This window comes from Myodes glareolus, chromosome 21, assembly GCF_982192425.1.
Source record: "Myodes glareolus chromosome 21, mMyoGla1.1, whole genome shotgun sequence".
NCBI classification, from domain to species: domain Eukaryota; kingdom Metazoa; phylum Chordata; class Mammalia; order Rodentia; family Cricetidae; genus Myodes; species Myodes glareolus.
The window spans coordinates 52,173,857-52,190,289 of record NC_142046.1 but is presented as its reverse complement, the minus strand read 5'-3'; the positions used below and the strand labels follow the sequence as shown (position 1 = coordinate 52,190,289).

Sequence of the window (16,433 nt, the reverse complement as noted above, 5' to 3'; positions counted from 1 at the left end):
TCTTGTATTCTATTTGTTATGCTTTGTTCTGAAGTCTCTGTTTGTTTACCTAGATTTTCCGTATCTAGCCGGGTCCTCGGTTTGTGATTTCTTCATTGCCTCCACTTCAGTTTTCAAATCTTGAACTGATTCCATTACCTGTTTGATTGTTTTTTCTTCGTTTCCCAGGGAATCGTTTACGAATTTATTCATTCCTTCAAGCTTTTTGTTATATTTCTCTTCCATTTCTTTACTCATTTCTTCAATCTTTTTGGTATATTTCTCTTCTATTTCTTTAAGTGAGTTATTCATATCCTGTTTAAGAGATTCTATTGCTTTCATAATAACACTGTTTTCCACTTCTTCCGGAATAGGGTGTTCAAGTCCTTCTGTAGTAAGATTGCTGGAATCTGGTGTTTTCATGTTGTTTTTCAGATTGTTGGAGGAATTCTTGCCTTGGCGCCTGCCCATCTCTTCCTTCAGATGCTCTCCAATGGCTCTTCCCTCTGCTGTGTCTTCTGCTACAGGATCAGTACCCCTTGCTGGCCAGGAATCTCCTTGCCTGCAGTCCTACCTTGCTGCAGGCAGACTATTAAAACAAAGGAACTCCCTCCTGCCTGTTTGCACTCACCGCCCTGTCCCGGTGGTGCTCACACAGGCTGGGTTGGAGGATTTTATGCCCTGAAAAAGGGAGAGAGGAAGGGAAGTCGTTCCTGGCTGAAAGTGGGGATGGGGTAGGAGGAGAGAGGGTTTAGCTGGGGGAAGCCGCCCCTTCGGAATACCCAGGAGATAAGGATGGCGGGGAAAATTGTGGTGTTCCCTTACTGGGCTTGAGTGGTGGGTCAGGAGCACACTTACCCCTTCATTGTATCTTCTGCTACAGGATCAGTGCCACTTGCTGATCAGAAATCTCTCTGTCTGCAGTCTTACCTTGCTGCAGGCAGCTTCTATTTCATTATTATAAAACTTTTGTTAAAGTATTTAGGTATTTTTAAGCCTGACTTCTTTGTGTGTAATGTAGTGGTAATTTGGAATATTAAAACTATTATTTTGAGCTTAAATCAGCATAGTTATAGAGTTAAACTGCATTGCCAAATTTGGTATAGCAATTAGGAAATATGATGGTTTCTACACTAACATTATTATTTATGGCGCTGGGAATTAAACCCAGGGTCCTGCACACGTTAAGCAAATGTTCTACCTCTGACTTACATGCCAAGACCTTGGATTTCCATCCACCTCCAGACAAGGTTTCTTTGTGCAGCCCTGGCTGTTCTAGAACTCTCTCTGTAGACCAACTTGGCCTCAAACTCACAGAAATCCACCTGCCTCTCTCGTGCGAGTGCTGGAACTAAAGGTATGTACTACCACCACTGGGCTTTGGACCTTGCATTTTTGAGACAGGGTCTTGCCACATGGGTGGCCTCTAACTCGTGATACCCTTGCCTCTGCCTCCAAGTGCTGGGTTTACCTGTATGGGCCACCACGCCCAGCTCCAAATTCACTTTAAGTTAATCTCAACCCTTCATGGAAAAAGGTCATCCAAATCTATTTCCTTTCTTCCAACAAGTCAGGCGAAGACTAGCATTTATGGGTGATACAAAACCCTTCCAAGGGCTAACAGGAAATTCAGAATTACGGTTAACGTACTCTACAATCTGTAGCTATCTTTGTCTAGCCTAAGAATGAAAGCGTACTCCAAGCCCATGGCCATCCACCTCCTGGACAGCAGACACGACGCTGCATTCAGAAGGGAAGAATGCCCCGTGCTCATGGTGGTGCCGCTCCTCCCTTCAGCTCCACACAGCGCGCTGTTTGTTATGTGGGTACAAAGCTTACTCCGTTTCTTTGTGATGAAGCTACAATCACAGAGCACTTTTACATTCCTCGGGATAAAAGAAATTTCACAAATTATTCAATAAATCTCCGATTTTCTGTTATTTTCCTGCTCACCTCTGTGTCATTGTTGAGATTCCACAGATCCAGTCTCCCCATGCCGTCCACACAGGCAAACAGGGCTGGGTGGGTGGGTGGACCACATAACATCATAAACATAGTCTGAGTTATCTTCAAACGCGTACAAGGGCTTGTTATTCTGAAAAAGAAAAAACTAATTCTTAGCACTGTCAGCATCGACACGCACAGAAACCCTTAACTACTGGTCGCTGAGACACAACAGATTCACACCAACCCAGCCTGCAAGTGTTCCCGTGGTTTGTGCCACACAGAGTCACCTGACATTACACACTAAGAACCAAGTATCAGGGTGCAGTTCCTTTTAGCTTGTAGCAGTCTTACTGTTTTTAAGAGAGGAACAGAATATGCTTCAGAACACCTGTCAGTGAGTGGCTGCGGGAAGATGACAGCCGTGCGGCTTGTACTTACTGAATCACCTGGAAATCTCCCCGCGGAAGCAGAGAAAGACACAAGGACAGAGAAAGCAAAGACTCACACACAGTCTCCAGCAAAAGGAAACAGACTCCAGCTGTAAGCAGGGGGAGCCAAGCTCTCCCAACCACAAGACCTGCACGGCCCTAGCATCTGTGTGGAAGAAGTGACTGACAGCGGCGGCACAGACGCTCAGTTGGTACCATGATGAGCAGCCTAAGGACAGCAGAAACTAGGGGAGTTTGGCCTCTCCCCATGTGTAACAAACACCACAGGTGCTGATGGCGCAAGCTCGGTCTCATGCTGTTGCCTGCGCAGCACACGCGCTTGAAACTGACAGACTGAGAGTGAGTGTGGAGGCTGGAAGACAGTGTGTGGGAGGCAGCTCTCTATCTCCTCTGTGGGGTCTCGGGGCCTAAACCCGGGTTGTCAGCCTTGGTGGGAAGCAAGGAAAGCACCTGCTAAGCCATCCTGCCAGCTCAAAAATAAGTTTTAAATTGTGAGTTTAAAATTTTAAGATATGACAGTTAGTGTCAATAACATGATTATTGGAGTAGCCCAAAATGCTTGTTTTCAACTAAAACAAACAAATAAAACCAAACAGAGAAGAGGATTTCCCTCTCTTTCAAATGCACTGTTTATAAGAGTAAGGATCCAGCTTGCCTAGCCTGGAACGGGCACACAATCACCGGCTAAGCTATATAAAGCTACCCCAGGGGTATTTCTGGCATGCCAAAGATCCTAAAACCTTTGACTACTGAGGTGATAGTGTACTTCAAACATTGCATTTCCAGGCAGTTTTAAGGGTTATCATCAAAAACCTAGAACAAAGCTGTTAACAACCACATTCATGCAGGGCAGTGGTGGCGCACACCTTTAATCTCAGCACTGGGAGGCAGAGGCAGGTGGATCTATCTCTGTGAGTTCAAAGTCAACCTGAACCACAGTCTATAGAATTAGTTCCAGGACAGTCATGACTATACAGAGAAACTGTCTCAAAACAACAACAACAACAACAACAACAACAACAACAACAACAAAACCTCAAACCAATCATATTCATATATTCAATAAAAATGTGTGTGTTGGGGACTGGGTATGGGACTGGGGGAGCAGCTCAGTGACAGAACACTTGCCCTGCACTCTGGAGGCACTACACTCAGCACTGAAGAAAACAAAGAAAGTGATGGCCTACGTGCTGGACATAGCTAAGGGTAGAACAATTAATTGCCTGGCATGCACCAGACTCTGCGTTCAAGGGCAACAGAATGAACATTTTCCAGCACGACTGTGAAACGGTGCTATGGTAGGGCGCTCAATCACAGCGATGCAAATGAAAGCACCCAGGAAAGTCACTTCACACACTGAAGATTAAAAGGAAAAACATCAGAAAACTCTTAAGTGTGAACAAGGATACAGAGCAATCGGACCTATACACACAGCTACGGTGGATTAGAAACTGGTAGACTCACTTGGACTTTCCAGGTACTATCTATTCTGAATACATATGCATGTCCTCTGACCAAGCCATTCCAGGCTAAGCATATGCTCAACAGAACTGTTTATGGCCATCAAAAGACAACTGTGACCTGACATGGTGGTACACACTTGTAATCCCAGTACTTGGGAAGATCATGTTTGAGGCCAGCCTGGGCTACATAGCAAAACTCTACCAAAAAAAAAAAAAAAAAGGGAGAAAAAGAGAACTATAACTGTGCTCCTAGCAGAACTGAAGTAACACACAACATCCATCAGCAGAATGGATATATAAACTATGCTGTATTTACATGGCTGAAAAAGAAACGATCTCTAGCTAGACTCAGCAACATGAAACTCACATCATGGTGTTCAGCAAGCCAGAATGAGTACCTACTCCTTTTTATAAACTACAAACTATTAAAGCAATATGCAAATTAGATTAAAACATTTATAATAAAAAGAAGATTGCTAATTGTCTCAGGAATTGGTCAGATCAAGCACTTAACTTACTCAGTGGATTGTTACACAGTTTGGGTAAAAGATCACAATTTTATTTCATTTTTTTAAAAAAAGTTGTTCATTTTTTAAAAAAAAGAAACACAGGGTTTCTCTGTGTAGTTCTGGCTATCTTAGGCTCACTCTGTAGACCAGGCTGGTCTCAAACTCAGAATCTGCCTCCCAAGTACTAGGATTAAAGGCGTATGCTACTACTGCCCAGTTGAAAAGACCACAATTTAAAAAATTATGTGGAAAAAAGCAAAATGTCCTTCAATTTAAAAATGTGACATTTTAAAACTCTTTTCTAGTTTAATTTCAAAAACCAGAGTTATCTAAGGATTAGCCAGAGTTTTACCCCACAGAGAAAATGCACATATTTAACATCAAATAATGCTTCATAGTACAGTGATTTAGTATGTAATACTGCGAATTAAAATCCCGAGTGGAACTGTTACAACATCTTAGGAAGCACTGTCTTCCCAGACTCTGAAGAGCACTTGTGTCTGACTGGCACTGAGGCAGCAGGAGAGCCGGAGACCCAGCCTGTTGTTCCAGTCCAGTCAGCAGCCAGCTTCAAGGCTTTGAGAGAAGTCACTCATTCTTCCCAAGCCTGTTTTCTTGTTTATAAAACAAAGGCTTCACACTGGTGGCTCTGAAGCTGGCTGCATGCAGTGGCCACCTAGAGAGTTTCCAGTACAGTGTGTAGGTCTCTCGGGCTCTGGTCTCACAGGTCTGGATATCAGACAGCATTTTAAAGTCTAAAAAGCTGCTCCAGCACATGACCAAGAATGAAAAAATCTGAGCCATATGATGTATAATAGGTCTCTTATTCTTACTCATAAATGACCTGCAAAAAACATTTGCCAAGAAGAAATCAAGACAAAAGGCTTCTGTGAAAACAAAACAAACAAGAACAGACATCTGAATAAAAAGAGCAAGCATTTGGTTCTGCTGTGGCAGTGAACACTGCATGGTCCAGGGACAGGCCACATAGCCTCTCCTAAGCTCAAGGTCTATGGTGGACTGAATGGCGCTGCCCTAAAATTCATACCTACTAGTCCCTGTAAATGTAACCACGTTAAACAGGTTATACTGTTCTACGGTGGGCCTCACATCTCCTGTGACTTGTGTTCTTAAAAGAGGAAATTTGGAGCAGAGACCTAATGAAGCAAACAGTTCAGAAGGTCACGTGATGACAACAAAGGCAGAGACTGGAGGAATACAGCTACAGGCCAAAGAACACCAAGGACTCCTGGCAGTCAGCAGATGCTAGGAGACAAGTACAGAACAAATTTCCAGACCCTCCCAGGGTAAGCAGCCCACCCACAACCCTAAACTGTGACGACAAATTTCTGTTACTTTAGGCTGCCGTGTGATAAGAACCCAATACAGATTTTCTTTTTTTCAAAGCTGGGGTAATTGTTAAGTTCTAGATTAGTAACAAGAGTCTCTACAGTCAATAGACCAGGATTAACAGTGACCTGGAAATAACTGTGACCTCAATTTAGATGATGAGAGAAATAAACAAATTTCCTTTGACAAGAAATCATTACATGGCTGGAGAGATGGCTCAGAGATTAAAAGCACATACTGTTCTCAGAGGACAACACCCATGTCCAGCAAACTGCCTGTCACTCCTGCTCCAGGGAATCCAATGCTTCTGACTCATTGTTCATGCATACATACCCACATGCATACATACACACACATACAAAAATCGTTACAAGGTTGAAAATAACTTCCCATATTACCTGACTAAAGATAACCTTTGCAGAGTACATCTATTAAAAGTAACGAAAGACCAAGTCTTACAAAGCAAATGGAGACAGCACCATTTCAACACTGGTCATAAGAGCAACAGCCTCAGACAACACACTGAGACTCACCACCCCGTGGCACGGCTATCTTTACTTGAAGACGAATGAATCAAGCTATCTTGGCTTGATGCCACTGAATATTCAAATAATAGAACTTCTTTTGTTCTAAGTCCTTGTTCCCCAAGCAATCTTCTGATTATAATTTGGCTTCCCATGTGGGTAGTCTACAGGGAAACAGTGAGCCGGTCAGGCCAGCAGGAGTATCTGGGCCTTCTGGCAGCTAAGTTTCTGACTGGAAATTAATAAATTGACATTCTCCAATGTACCAGTGTCTTAGGAGCCTGCTAGTTACAGTCGGCATTCCCCTGTCTAATCAATTTCAGTAGCTGACAAAATTGACTTTCAAATATGCAGAGGAGGCTAGACAGGGGCCTGCAGCAAGTCACCAGGTGGGACTTGGGTAGACAGTCAGCCTTCCCTCAGACATGCCCTCAATTTCAAAGCATCTCTTCATTTTAGCTTGTCTGCTACGTGAACACTTTTTTTTCTAAGCACTGGTAGGCCCTCTTAACCCTCCTCAATGCTAGTGCTGCTGAGAGTTAAGCAATCATGCTGCCAGATTAAAGATGGGCACTGAAACACTGGATTGTGAAAAGTTCAAGTAGCAAATGGATTACGAAAATCTAAAAACTATTTTAAGGTATGACCCTACTAACAATGCTAACTCTGCCACCTCATAGTAAATATGGTTCTGAAACTACTATACATCATGTATACATTAAAATACCATCTCCTGTAAATATACTTTTAAGAATAACCTATGACAGGTATATTAAGATGTGCTTGAACATTCATCTAACTACCATGTTAGAACTGAAACTGTCATGGTTCAGGCCACCCCAAGCAGCTGCCACTGGTCATCCATTCTCCCTGCTGCTTTCCGGACCCACTAACGCATTTCTATTGTGAGCTTTCAAATTTGGTGTTTTGAGATTTTAATAGTGTCTTCTAAATATTTTAAAAGCAACATCTTGGCTAAATTTCACCAATATGAAAGAGCTGGGCATGGTGGTTCATGCCTTTAATTCCAGCACTTAGGAGGGAGAGACAGGCAGATCTCTGTGAGTTTGAGGCTAGCTTGGCCTACCTTGTGAATTCCATGACAGTCAGGACTAAGCAGAGAGATATTTTCTCAAAATCAAAAACAAACAACAAAAAGTTCATCAGTATGTGTTTTTTTTTACAATGCAAATAGCTTAAGTCAAAAACAGTCAAAGCAATATGATAAATGGAACTGTGGAGCTAGGTATTGAATTTTCCAACCAAGCTAAGATTAGAGACTTCTATGCTGAAGACTAAAGTATTTGAAGCATATCTGAGGCAATGCCATACTGAGGTTTCTGCACGCCACATTTACAGGACTTACACAAAAAGAGAAAGAGGAGGAATCTTGTTTTGATATTGGGGCAGAGCCACATCTTAATGGACAGAGACACAGCAGCATCTAATGATTCATCCTTCCCGTTTACAGGGCTCAGTTCCTAGGGCAGGAGACCACTTAAAAACGAGAGGCAGAGAAACAGGACTTGTGAAATCTGCTCAGTGCATGAATGTGAGCAACTGGTTTTAAAAGCTTAACGTGGTGAGCTGGGTGTGGTGTTGCACACCTTTAATCCCAGCACTTGGGAACAGAGGCAGGTGGATCTCTGTGAGTTTAGGCCAGCCTGATCTACAGATGAGCTCTAGGACAGCCAGAGTGGTTACGAGAAATCCTGTCTCGGCAGCAATAACCCCACCCCGACCCCACAAATACTTAAAATGGGGGCCTTAAGAGAGGGCTCTGTGGTTTATAATATTACATCCTCTTGAAGAGGACCCAGGTTTAACTGCCAGCATGCATATGGTGACTCACAACCATCTCTAACTCTAACTCCAGGTAATCTGATGCCTTCTTCTGGCCCCCTCAGGCACTGAGCATATGTGGGCCATAGACATACAGACCGGCAATACACCCACACACATAAAATAAATAAATAAATCTAAAATATTTAAAACTAAAAGCTTAAAATGGGCCAGGCAGTGGTGGTATACACCTTTGACCCCAGCACTCTGAAGGCAGAGACAGGCAAATCTCTTAGAATTCAAAGCGGCCTGGTCTACAGAATGAATTCCAGGATACCAGAGCTACACACAGAAATAAAACTGTCTCGAAAAACAAAGGAAACAAAAAAGCTTAAAATGGAATTGGAATAATGTTTTTAAAGTGGTTTTAAGACACTGCCTACTATTCATTAGCATGCATTATTCATGAACATGTATGTCTACTACTCATTATCCCAGCACAGGCAGGGCCTCAGATTATTCAGAAGGGTGGACACAAACCAACAATGGAACTAGGAAGCATAAGTTCAAGTCTCAATCAGTCAAGGCTGGTCATATATATATATTTACCTAGCAGACTATTGCTGTTTGACCCTTCACAGAACAGAATTGTGTGCAGAAAGGGTAGACTAAATGGTAATAATTCTTATTCTTTTTATCTTCCGTAACTGTGGACTGAACCCAGGACCTCATGCACTGTAGACAAGTGTACTATCACTAAACTATGTAACAACAACCTAAGCCAAGGCAATTCTTCTGTAACATTTTAGGGGGTTCTTGCTCATATATGATAGAAAATATACTATTCTATGCAGGCCCATGCACTAGGAAGGGTGTTAGAGGCAGGGGAGGTATGTATCATATTTGAGAATGAATAAAAGAAACAATAAAACAACCTAATTAGCAAGGCAAAGAGCTGTGTCTGCCTATCGTTCTCAGTCGAATCTCTTCTGGGACAGGGAGATGGCTGGCTGGACAGAGTGCCTGAGTGCCACCCACATCCCGCACAGCGGCAGGAAAGAGTGAGTTCTTGAAGATGTCATCTGACATGTACTTGTGTGCAGTGGCACAGCACACCTGTACCCAAACACATACACAATACATACATCACACACAGAAAAACAAATAAATAAAAGCAACATCTATGTTGAAACAATAATACAGAAACAAAACTATGAACTATTAATAAAGATCTGTGTATAACGACAAAAGCAAACAGATGCCTGTTCGTCTGCTATCACAGAGGTTTGTTCTCAAAGAGGAGACGGACTGGGCTCTTCTTTCTCAAATCCTGTTCATGTGGATTCGAATTTCAAGCAGAAAGGAAGCTAGCAAACTGAAAATCTGGCATTTAAAAATCATTCAGTCAGTCACCAAATGAAGACTATTTCAATAGCTAAAAAAGGAAAGAAGCCGAGAACACAGCAACAATACAGTATTCTCCGGACTCTAACAGGTCTAGCACATGAGAAAGCACACCCAGAAATCTTACAACTTACATGGATACATGAGACCTACATGGAAATAGTAAGTTTTATCTTTGTCATCTTTGGCTCTTGCTTTGTTTTAGCAGCAGATTATGTGTTTTCTCACATAGCAGAGCTGTAGATCACGGCTATGAGAACTGACTTGTGTGCAGTGTGTGCTCCAAGGATGGAAGGGATTAGATGCATTTAGGCTCTGACTCCCATTAGAATCATGCCTGCTAACATGTTGGACACTATGTCAAGCACTCTTCTAGACGTTTCCTTTATTAGACTTCAGGTAAGTGCTATTTTTGTGTCCGTTAGTGTCAAATCTGGAAATGCTCAGTTTAAGGTAAGCTTTGCAAGGCTGTCTTTAAATCATTTCCTGTGAGACTGGAGGGGGCCCCGAGACAGGACAAGAGTGAACTCTGGAGTGTGCTCTAGACGCGAGGCCAGAATTACATAAATAGGAGCTCACTACAGAAAAGGGCACAGAGATTTTCTCAGAGAACGCCAAGAACCACAGCAAATCTAAACTTTGTTCCATGGTGAAGGATTCAGAGTCAACATTAAGATAAAGTAGATGGACAGGAAAAATAAAGCTTAGCATGGAGCTGCCATAGACTCGGACGCACTGAACGTGCAGTTTTACTAGGCGGCACCATGATCCTGCAGAAAAACCAGAAAGCAAGCAAGTTAAGTTTAATTATAAAATAAGGCCAAGCAAAACGACCAAGTCTATATCTATCAGGAGGTCATGTTCTGTAAGCCCTGTCTACGGGAACCACTGGCGGACTAGAAAGCGTTGTCATCATTAAGTACCTGGCTTACTAAGCCCCAGTAAACAACATCAGTTATACTAGAATAAGAAACACACACATGCCTTCACAATGCTTTCTAACGACTCAAGTTTACTGTGTAGCCTTACTGTACAGGACTCACTGCAACTAGTCTCTGTGTTTTCTCTATTTCCCATCAGCTCCGTGAGCCACTGCAGTCCTGAATTAAGGCTCGTAGCTCTCCACAGAGCAAATGAATGGCTTTTGTGTGGGGCTGGATGAAATTCTATGAGGGAGTATAAGAGATACCCAGGGACTTCTCCCCAACTCAATTCAGAGCGAACAGAACTGTGCTTGAAAAGTCTAAAGTGGCAGGAAGACTGATCTTCAGTTTTTTGTGAGGTCACCCTATTTGCTGGCACCCTAACATGAGCGCACTTGCACACCGTGTAACTTCTTCCCATGCTCTGTACTGAGATACAGTTCTAAGACATGTAAGAGCTAAGACCCAAGTCTTCCCTGCAGTATTAGAGCACCACCTTGTGTCAGGAAAGTGGCCGAATACACAGAAAGCTGTATTTCAGATACCTTAGTTGTCCACAGTTTTACTGTCCAGTCAAATGACGAGGTGACAAACAGATGTGAGAAGTCTACTGCTCCGACAGCCGCGTGGCAGTGGATTCCAGTGATGGGTCCCTGGTGCCCCTCAAACATCTCACTGATTCCAGCTTTGCTAGTTCATGAAAGTGAAAATGTTAGGGACTCTCTTGTAAGTACACAACATATTTTCTGATCATTTTTATTTATTTCTTTTTTTAAAGACAGGGTCTCACTATGTAGCCTGAGCTGCTCTGGAACTTACGTAGGCCAGGATAGCTTCACACACAGATCCACCTTCCTTTGCCTCCAGAGCGTTGACATTAAATGTGTGCACCATCACACCCAGTCAGGATATCTTACTGTAGGTTTATATACCAGATCTTGACTTAACTTCAAACACAATTCTACATTCATAGTTCATCTGCATAATTTATGCCAAATATTATTGGATTCAGATTTGATATCACTGCTGAAGTAGTGGGGACATTTTGGAGCCATAAACACCATGCTGTTGACAAGAGAACTCAAAAGCCCAGTATGCGTGCTGGTAGACTAGGACACAGAGATGCTGTGTAAAAGATAAGCTTTGAAGTGAAGGTGATCTGTACTGGAAATGAGGTCCAGATGCTCAGTGGTTTTAAAGAGCAGCTAGATAATTTCAAAACAGACTAAACAGCCGGGGAAATATTAGTCAGTTTAACACATGTAGTGACGTCACTCTACTACTAGCAGTAGGCTTGCACTAAAGCAAACAGAAAACCGGTGACAGTCACAGTTACAAATGAAGGCCAACTATGGTATATGCACACTGCATTTCTAACTGCTGAACACGCCTCCTACCAGTAGCTTCTGTGAGCGCATGCACACACAAATCCCTACAATGTACTGCAACCCACACAATCCAAAACACATGAACCCAAACTACTCCTGTTAAACACACTTAGGTTTTAGGGGCCTGAATTTAATGTCACAAGTCTAGAACAGGATTCTACTTAAATAAAAAGCAAGTTGCTTTAGTAAGATGAATCAAGAGAAAAGTTTCGAATAGCAGCGAGTTCCTGCTGTGTTTACCTGCCATGGCGGCATGCTGTATATACAGAACCTTCCTCACTGCCCACAACAAAGTTGTTGACATCTCCAACAGGGAAGGACATAGACGTCACAGCTACTGCCTTTGACTGTTTATGAACCAACTCCATGCTATCCTACATAGAAAAAAGTAAGAAAATAAATTATTTTGTAAAACTTTAATTTCAATTCTTCAAAAAAAGCTTCTTTTAATTGGTTTGTAAGTTATTGCTTTAACATACTATTACTATAAACCTACCTCAGCTAAATGAAAAAGGCTTGATAAAATATATTCAAACCATCAACACATATTCAGGTTTATAATCTGTATAATATAAAAATAGCTATAAATGATAAAATGTTATAAGTGAAACTGGGGTATATATACAGTTAAAAACTTCACATTTACTTGAAAACTTCACACTCCTAAGTCTGACCCACCTGCGGGTGGGAGAGCATGTCCAAACTCCAGGAGCAAATTTTCCCGTCGGTAGAGATGCTGATCAGGTTATGGGCATTTTGTGTTCCAACAACATTCACACAGTAGACAGGGTGCTAAAAATGTGAAACAGGGTTTTCAGAGGTTATTTCAAAACAAACAAACAAAAAACCCAGAAAAGATTAGTATAATTACAGACATTCCATTTCTTATCAAAACAGTTTATGCAACCTGACACCTTTTGTTTTGTTGTTACTGAGAGTTGAACCCAAGACCTTGAGCACTGTTGGGACAGCTCTCCATCACTGAGGTACAGTCAGCCCTGGGATTAGTTTTAATGTGAAAGTGGTTGCTATTCCAACAATTAACAAAAAAATGACTTCCTGACATATGTACCCCCACATACTAGGAAGCATGTTCAGAACCCATGCTGCTGGAGACTATCACATGGTCAGTAGTGAGGACGCACAGAGTTGAATGGAATAACTCCTTACTTACTGTGTGTGCAGCGGCTGACAGCGGAGTTCTCTGCACGGGAGTTCTTTTATTGCTGCGGTTATCCCAAAGCACGATTTGGCCTGAATATGTACCACCAACGACAAGATTCGGATGGAATTTTGCAAATGTAGCAGACATTACAGCTGACTGCAAAGAAGTAGAATTTTTGTATTTAAGATTTAAATGGGAGCCAGGCATGACTCCCAGCACTCAGGAGACAGAGGTAGGCAGATCTCTGAGTTCGAGGCCAGCTTGGTCTACAGAGTTCTAGGATAGCCAGAGAAACCCTATCTCAAACAAAACAAAACAAAACAAAAAACAAACCAACCAAACAAAAAGATTTAAGTGGGAAAAATCTGACAAATTAGAAAAAGAAATATACTATCTAAAATATTTCCCTCCCTACTGCTTAAGGTACTAGAAGTTTTAAAAGCAATCCATTCGATTTTAATTTTGTAAGAAATAAAAAAAATTAGAATATTTTGTGCTCAAAAGTCAAATATGATGTTTACATGTTTACACAATTATCAAACAAACCAAAAGTTGCACCAATTACAGTTCTGAAAGGAAAGCTGGCCTGTGACGGCCTCTGACTGTAATATGACAGTAAAGAACATGCTAGTTTGGGTTCAGAGTGTTTACTTTGGATTAGGACACTATTAAGATTTTAATATATACAACCAGAAAGAGTCACAAATTCTAATCTTATGCTAAATCCACTTAAAAAAATCTACATCTGCTTCCTACTTCAACCACATGTTTTTACTTAAAACTACAGAGTTGCAACTCCTCAGGCCATGTCTAAGTGATTCAGTGGGCCATGTCTAATTATACATTCAGCAATAAGTTCTTGAGAAACTCCCTGTGGGAAAGACAGCTTCCAAAAGATTCCTTTATGTGGTCAGTCACAATAACGGAAGTGGCAACTGCAAAAGCCCTTAGGTGTGATTTAACATAGTAAAGCGTTAGGAGAGCTAGAAAAGGCAGCTCATATTGAACTAAGAGTGTTCAGCTTTCTGCTGACATCTGTTTGCAAATATGGAGTGGTTTGGTAAAAGCCAATCCAATGAAATCATCATGTTGACAAGAGAAGAAAAAAGGCAGTTGTCTACATTCATGAATTCATTCTTAAACGTTGGGGACGGCTGAACGGCACCTTACCTGGCAGTGGAACACGTACTCTGGGGTAGTCTTTTTGTACTTCATATTCCACACAAGGGCCACACCGTCAGGCTCGTGCGGAGCCTCCTCATTGTTATTATAGGAAGCCACAAGCAACTCTGGATACTGTTCACAAGAATCAAACAGATAAAGAAGTTGAAGAATAATAAGAACTATTATGCTCTTAACTATCATCAGATTGTTCTGAAAATTATCATTATAGTTAGTCTCACCAAGATATTAGACCAAGTTTAAGTTAGCACAGTTGATTATTTAAAAATTTTAAATGTTAAAACAGTTCATTAAAATGTTTAAATTTTATATAAAGTGTTCAGTGGGTAATTAAATTAGCAAAATTGGATTTGGGCATAAAGCCCTGAATTTTAAATCTCAAAACAATTCCAATTCTTCCTTCCAATATACACAAATTAAAGTGATAATGATAACATTAGAACCATCACCCGTTATTATCTATTTTAAATGATACATACTGACTTAATTACAAAAGTTCTAAATTAAAACTATATGCTAATTAGAATTAAAAAGTGAGTTTTCCTATACTTTACCTGGGATGACCAATCCAAGCAGCTAACAACCCGATGCTTTGACCAACGCTCATCAAAAAACTGTCGATTTAATGATAGCTTAGCACCTGCTTGAATCTCTCTGTAGAAAAAGATCACCCCCAACCCAGACAGAGTTTATAGCATGTCTCTCTTCATATTAACAGACTTAGACTGTGACAGCAATGCTCTTAGGGATTAAACATTACCCTTCTTTGTCTTCCAAATCTCTCCCACTGTAGTCAAAGAAGATGTTAATCTGCTCAGAAAGGGCTCTTTCTACAATTCTTGTAGAATGGTCAAAGAAACTTAGAAATTCCTCTGAGTGTAAAATTTGTTGCTTTTCTTCTTCTGTTAGCTCATGAGGGGGAGCTGGAAAAAAACATTTTTTTAAAGTATGGTTTTAGGTCAACCAAACCCTGTCAACTCACTATTACAGTTTGGACCAAGAAATGCCACCCACCCTTTTTAAATGAGACTCGCCTCTGATCCAAGGCATTTGATTTTACTTTAGCTCATAAACAGTAAAACAAGTTTTAAGAGGAATCAGCAGAGAAAACCAAAGCTTTAACTATGTTAGGGTACCTGTGATATCACTTTCTTCGTCTTTTGTTAAGGTTTTCTCTTCTTCTGGCTCAACAGGAGGTTTAGGAGTTGTTACGTCATCTTCCTCCTCCTCATCTGAACAAGGATGGAACAATAACAAAAATTAGCTTAATACAAACAGCTGGCGATTGGTTCTGAGCCAGTATCTCAGAAGCCTCACAAGCCCCTCAAGATGAAACAGACCGCTGTCAAGACCCTTTACAAATCATGGGAATTTTACCAGCACCAACTTAACAAACGAAATGGAAGCTCTAGATTTTTAGAGATACCAGTGGTACCTCATCAAGAGTTATCCTAAATTCTGTAACTACATAAAACATGAGTGAGGTATATAAGTAGGATGGATTCCTCGTGGAAGTCTTTAAAAGCTTACAAGCATTACTATTCTAGACAGAACAACATGTGACTCCTACACAGTTCTGTAGAGCATGCTGACACATTAATGCTGCAGAATGAAGAAAATCAAACGTCTAAAACGGCCCACAGAGCTTGGCTGCTTACTTGTGAGCTGAAACCATCAGTGTCTGATGGGTCTTCCTAGGACATAAAGATGCTTACATTAACTCTCAGGTTGCTATCTGAGAGGCAGATTTTAAAGATAATAGCTTTGAGATCACATTTTCTATTCTGTCATTTTAAATGCAAGTCTCATTATCTATCACTGTATGATGTGGCAAAAGTACTTAAAACAGTTTTCTTTAATTTGAAAAAAATATTCGGAAATATATAATGCTCATAAGACTTTTAAAAAGTACCAAATCTCATAAATCCCAAAACCAGCATATAGCTTAAAATAGTTTATTTTAAAATGTTATAGTACATATAACCCTGTCTAGCGTCTCTTTTAGCTACAAACCAAGGTAGGTGTCATGAAGAAAAGATGTATTTTTACTGCCTAAGCACATCTTAGCTGTCTATTAGGGAAAGGCGGCAGGCATCTGCAACAGAGTGCATCTCAAGTAATGAAAGCCTATTCAATAAAGGGACTTTCCTTGTCTGTTATAGCCATTTCCCTGACCCATGTACAAAATGATCTAAGACACATACGCACACAACCGACACAAAAGAACGGTCAAGGATGGGAACCAGCTGCCAAGTCACAGTCCCAGCAGTCGGGCCAGCTGACTAGATAGCAGCAACCAGATGGCACTGCTGGGATTGTGTCTTTCTGCTGCAAGGTGGCAAGGGGATGGCATAACATTCTTCCGCTT

General features: G+C 41.2%; 1 protein-coding gene across 1 annotated transcript in view; it reads right to left on the bottom strand.

Annotated features, from left to right (window-relative positions):
- Nucleotides 1–16,433, bottom strand: part of Dync1i2 (dynein cytoplasmic 1 intermediate chain 2) — a 52,123-nt gene that overhangs the window by 3,804 nt on the left and 31,886 nt on the right. The window contains 10 exon segments of the mRNA XM_085680967.2: nt 1,933–2,010; nt 2,012–2,074; nt 10,876–11,020; nt 11,959–12,092; nt 12,397–12,510; nt 12,893–13,039; nt 14,054–14,179; nt 14,620–14,719; nt 14,826–14,988; nt 15,202–15,297. Of these exon segments, the coding sequence (XP_085537093.1) occupies nt 1,933–2,010; nt 2,012–2,074; nt 10,876–11,020; nt 11,959–12,092; nt 12,397–12,510; nt 12,893–13,039; nt 14,054–14,179; nt 14,620–14,719; nt 14,826–14,988; nt 15,202–15,297 (1,166 nt within the window).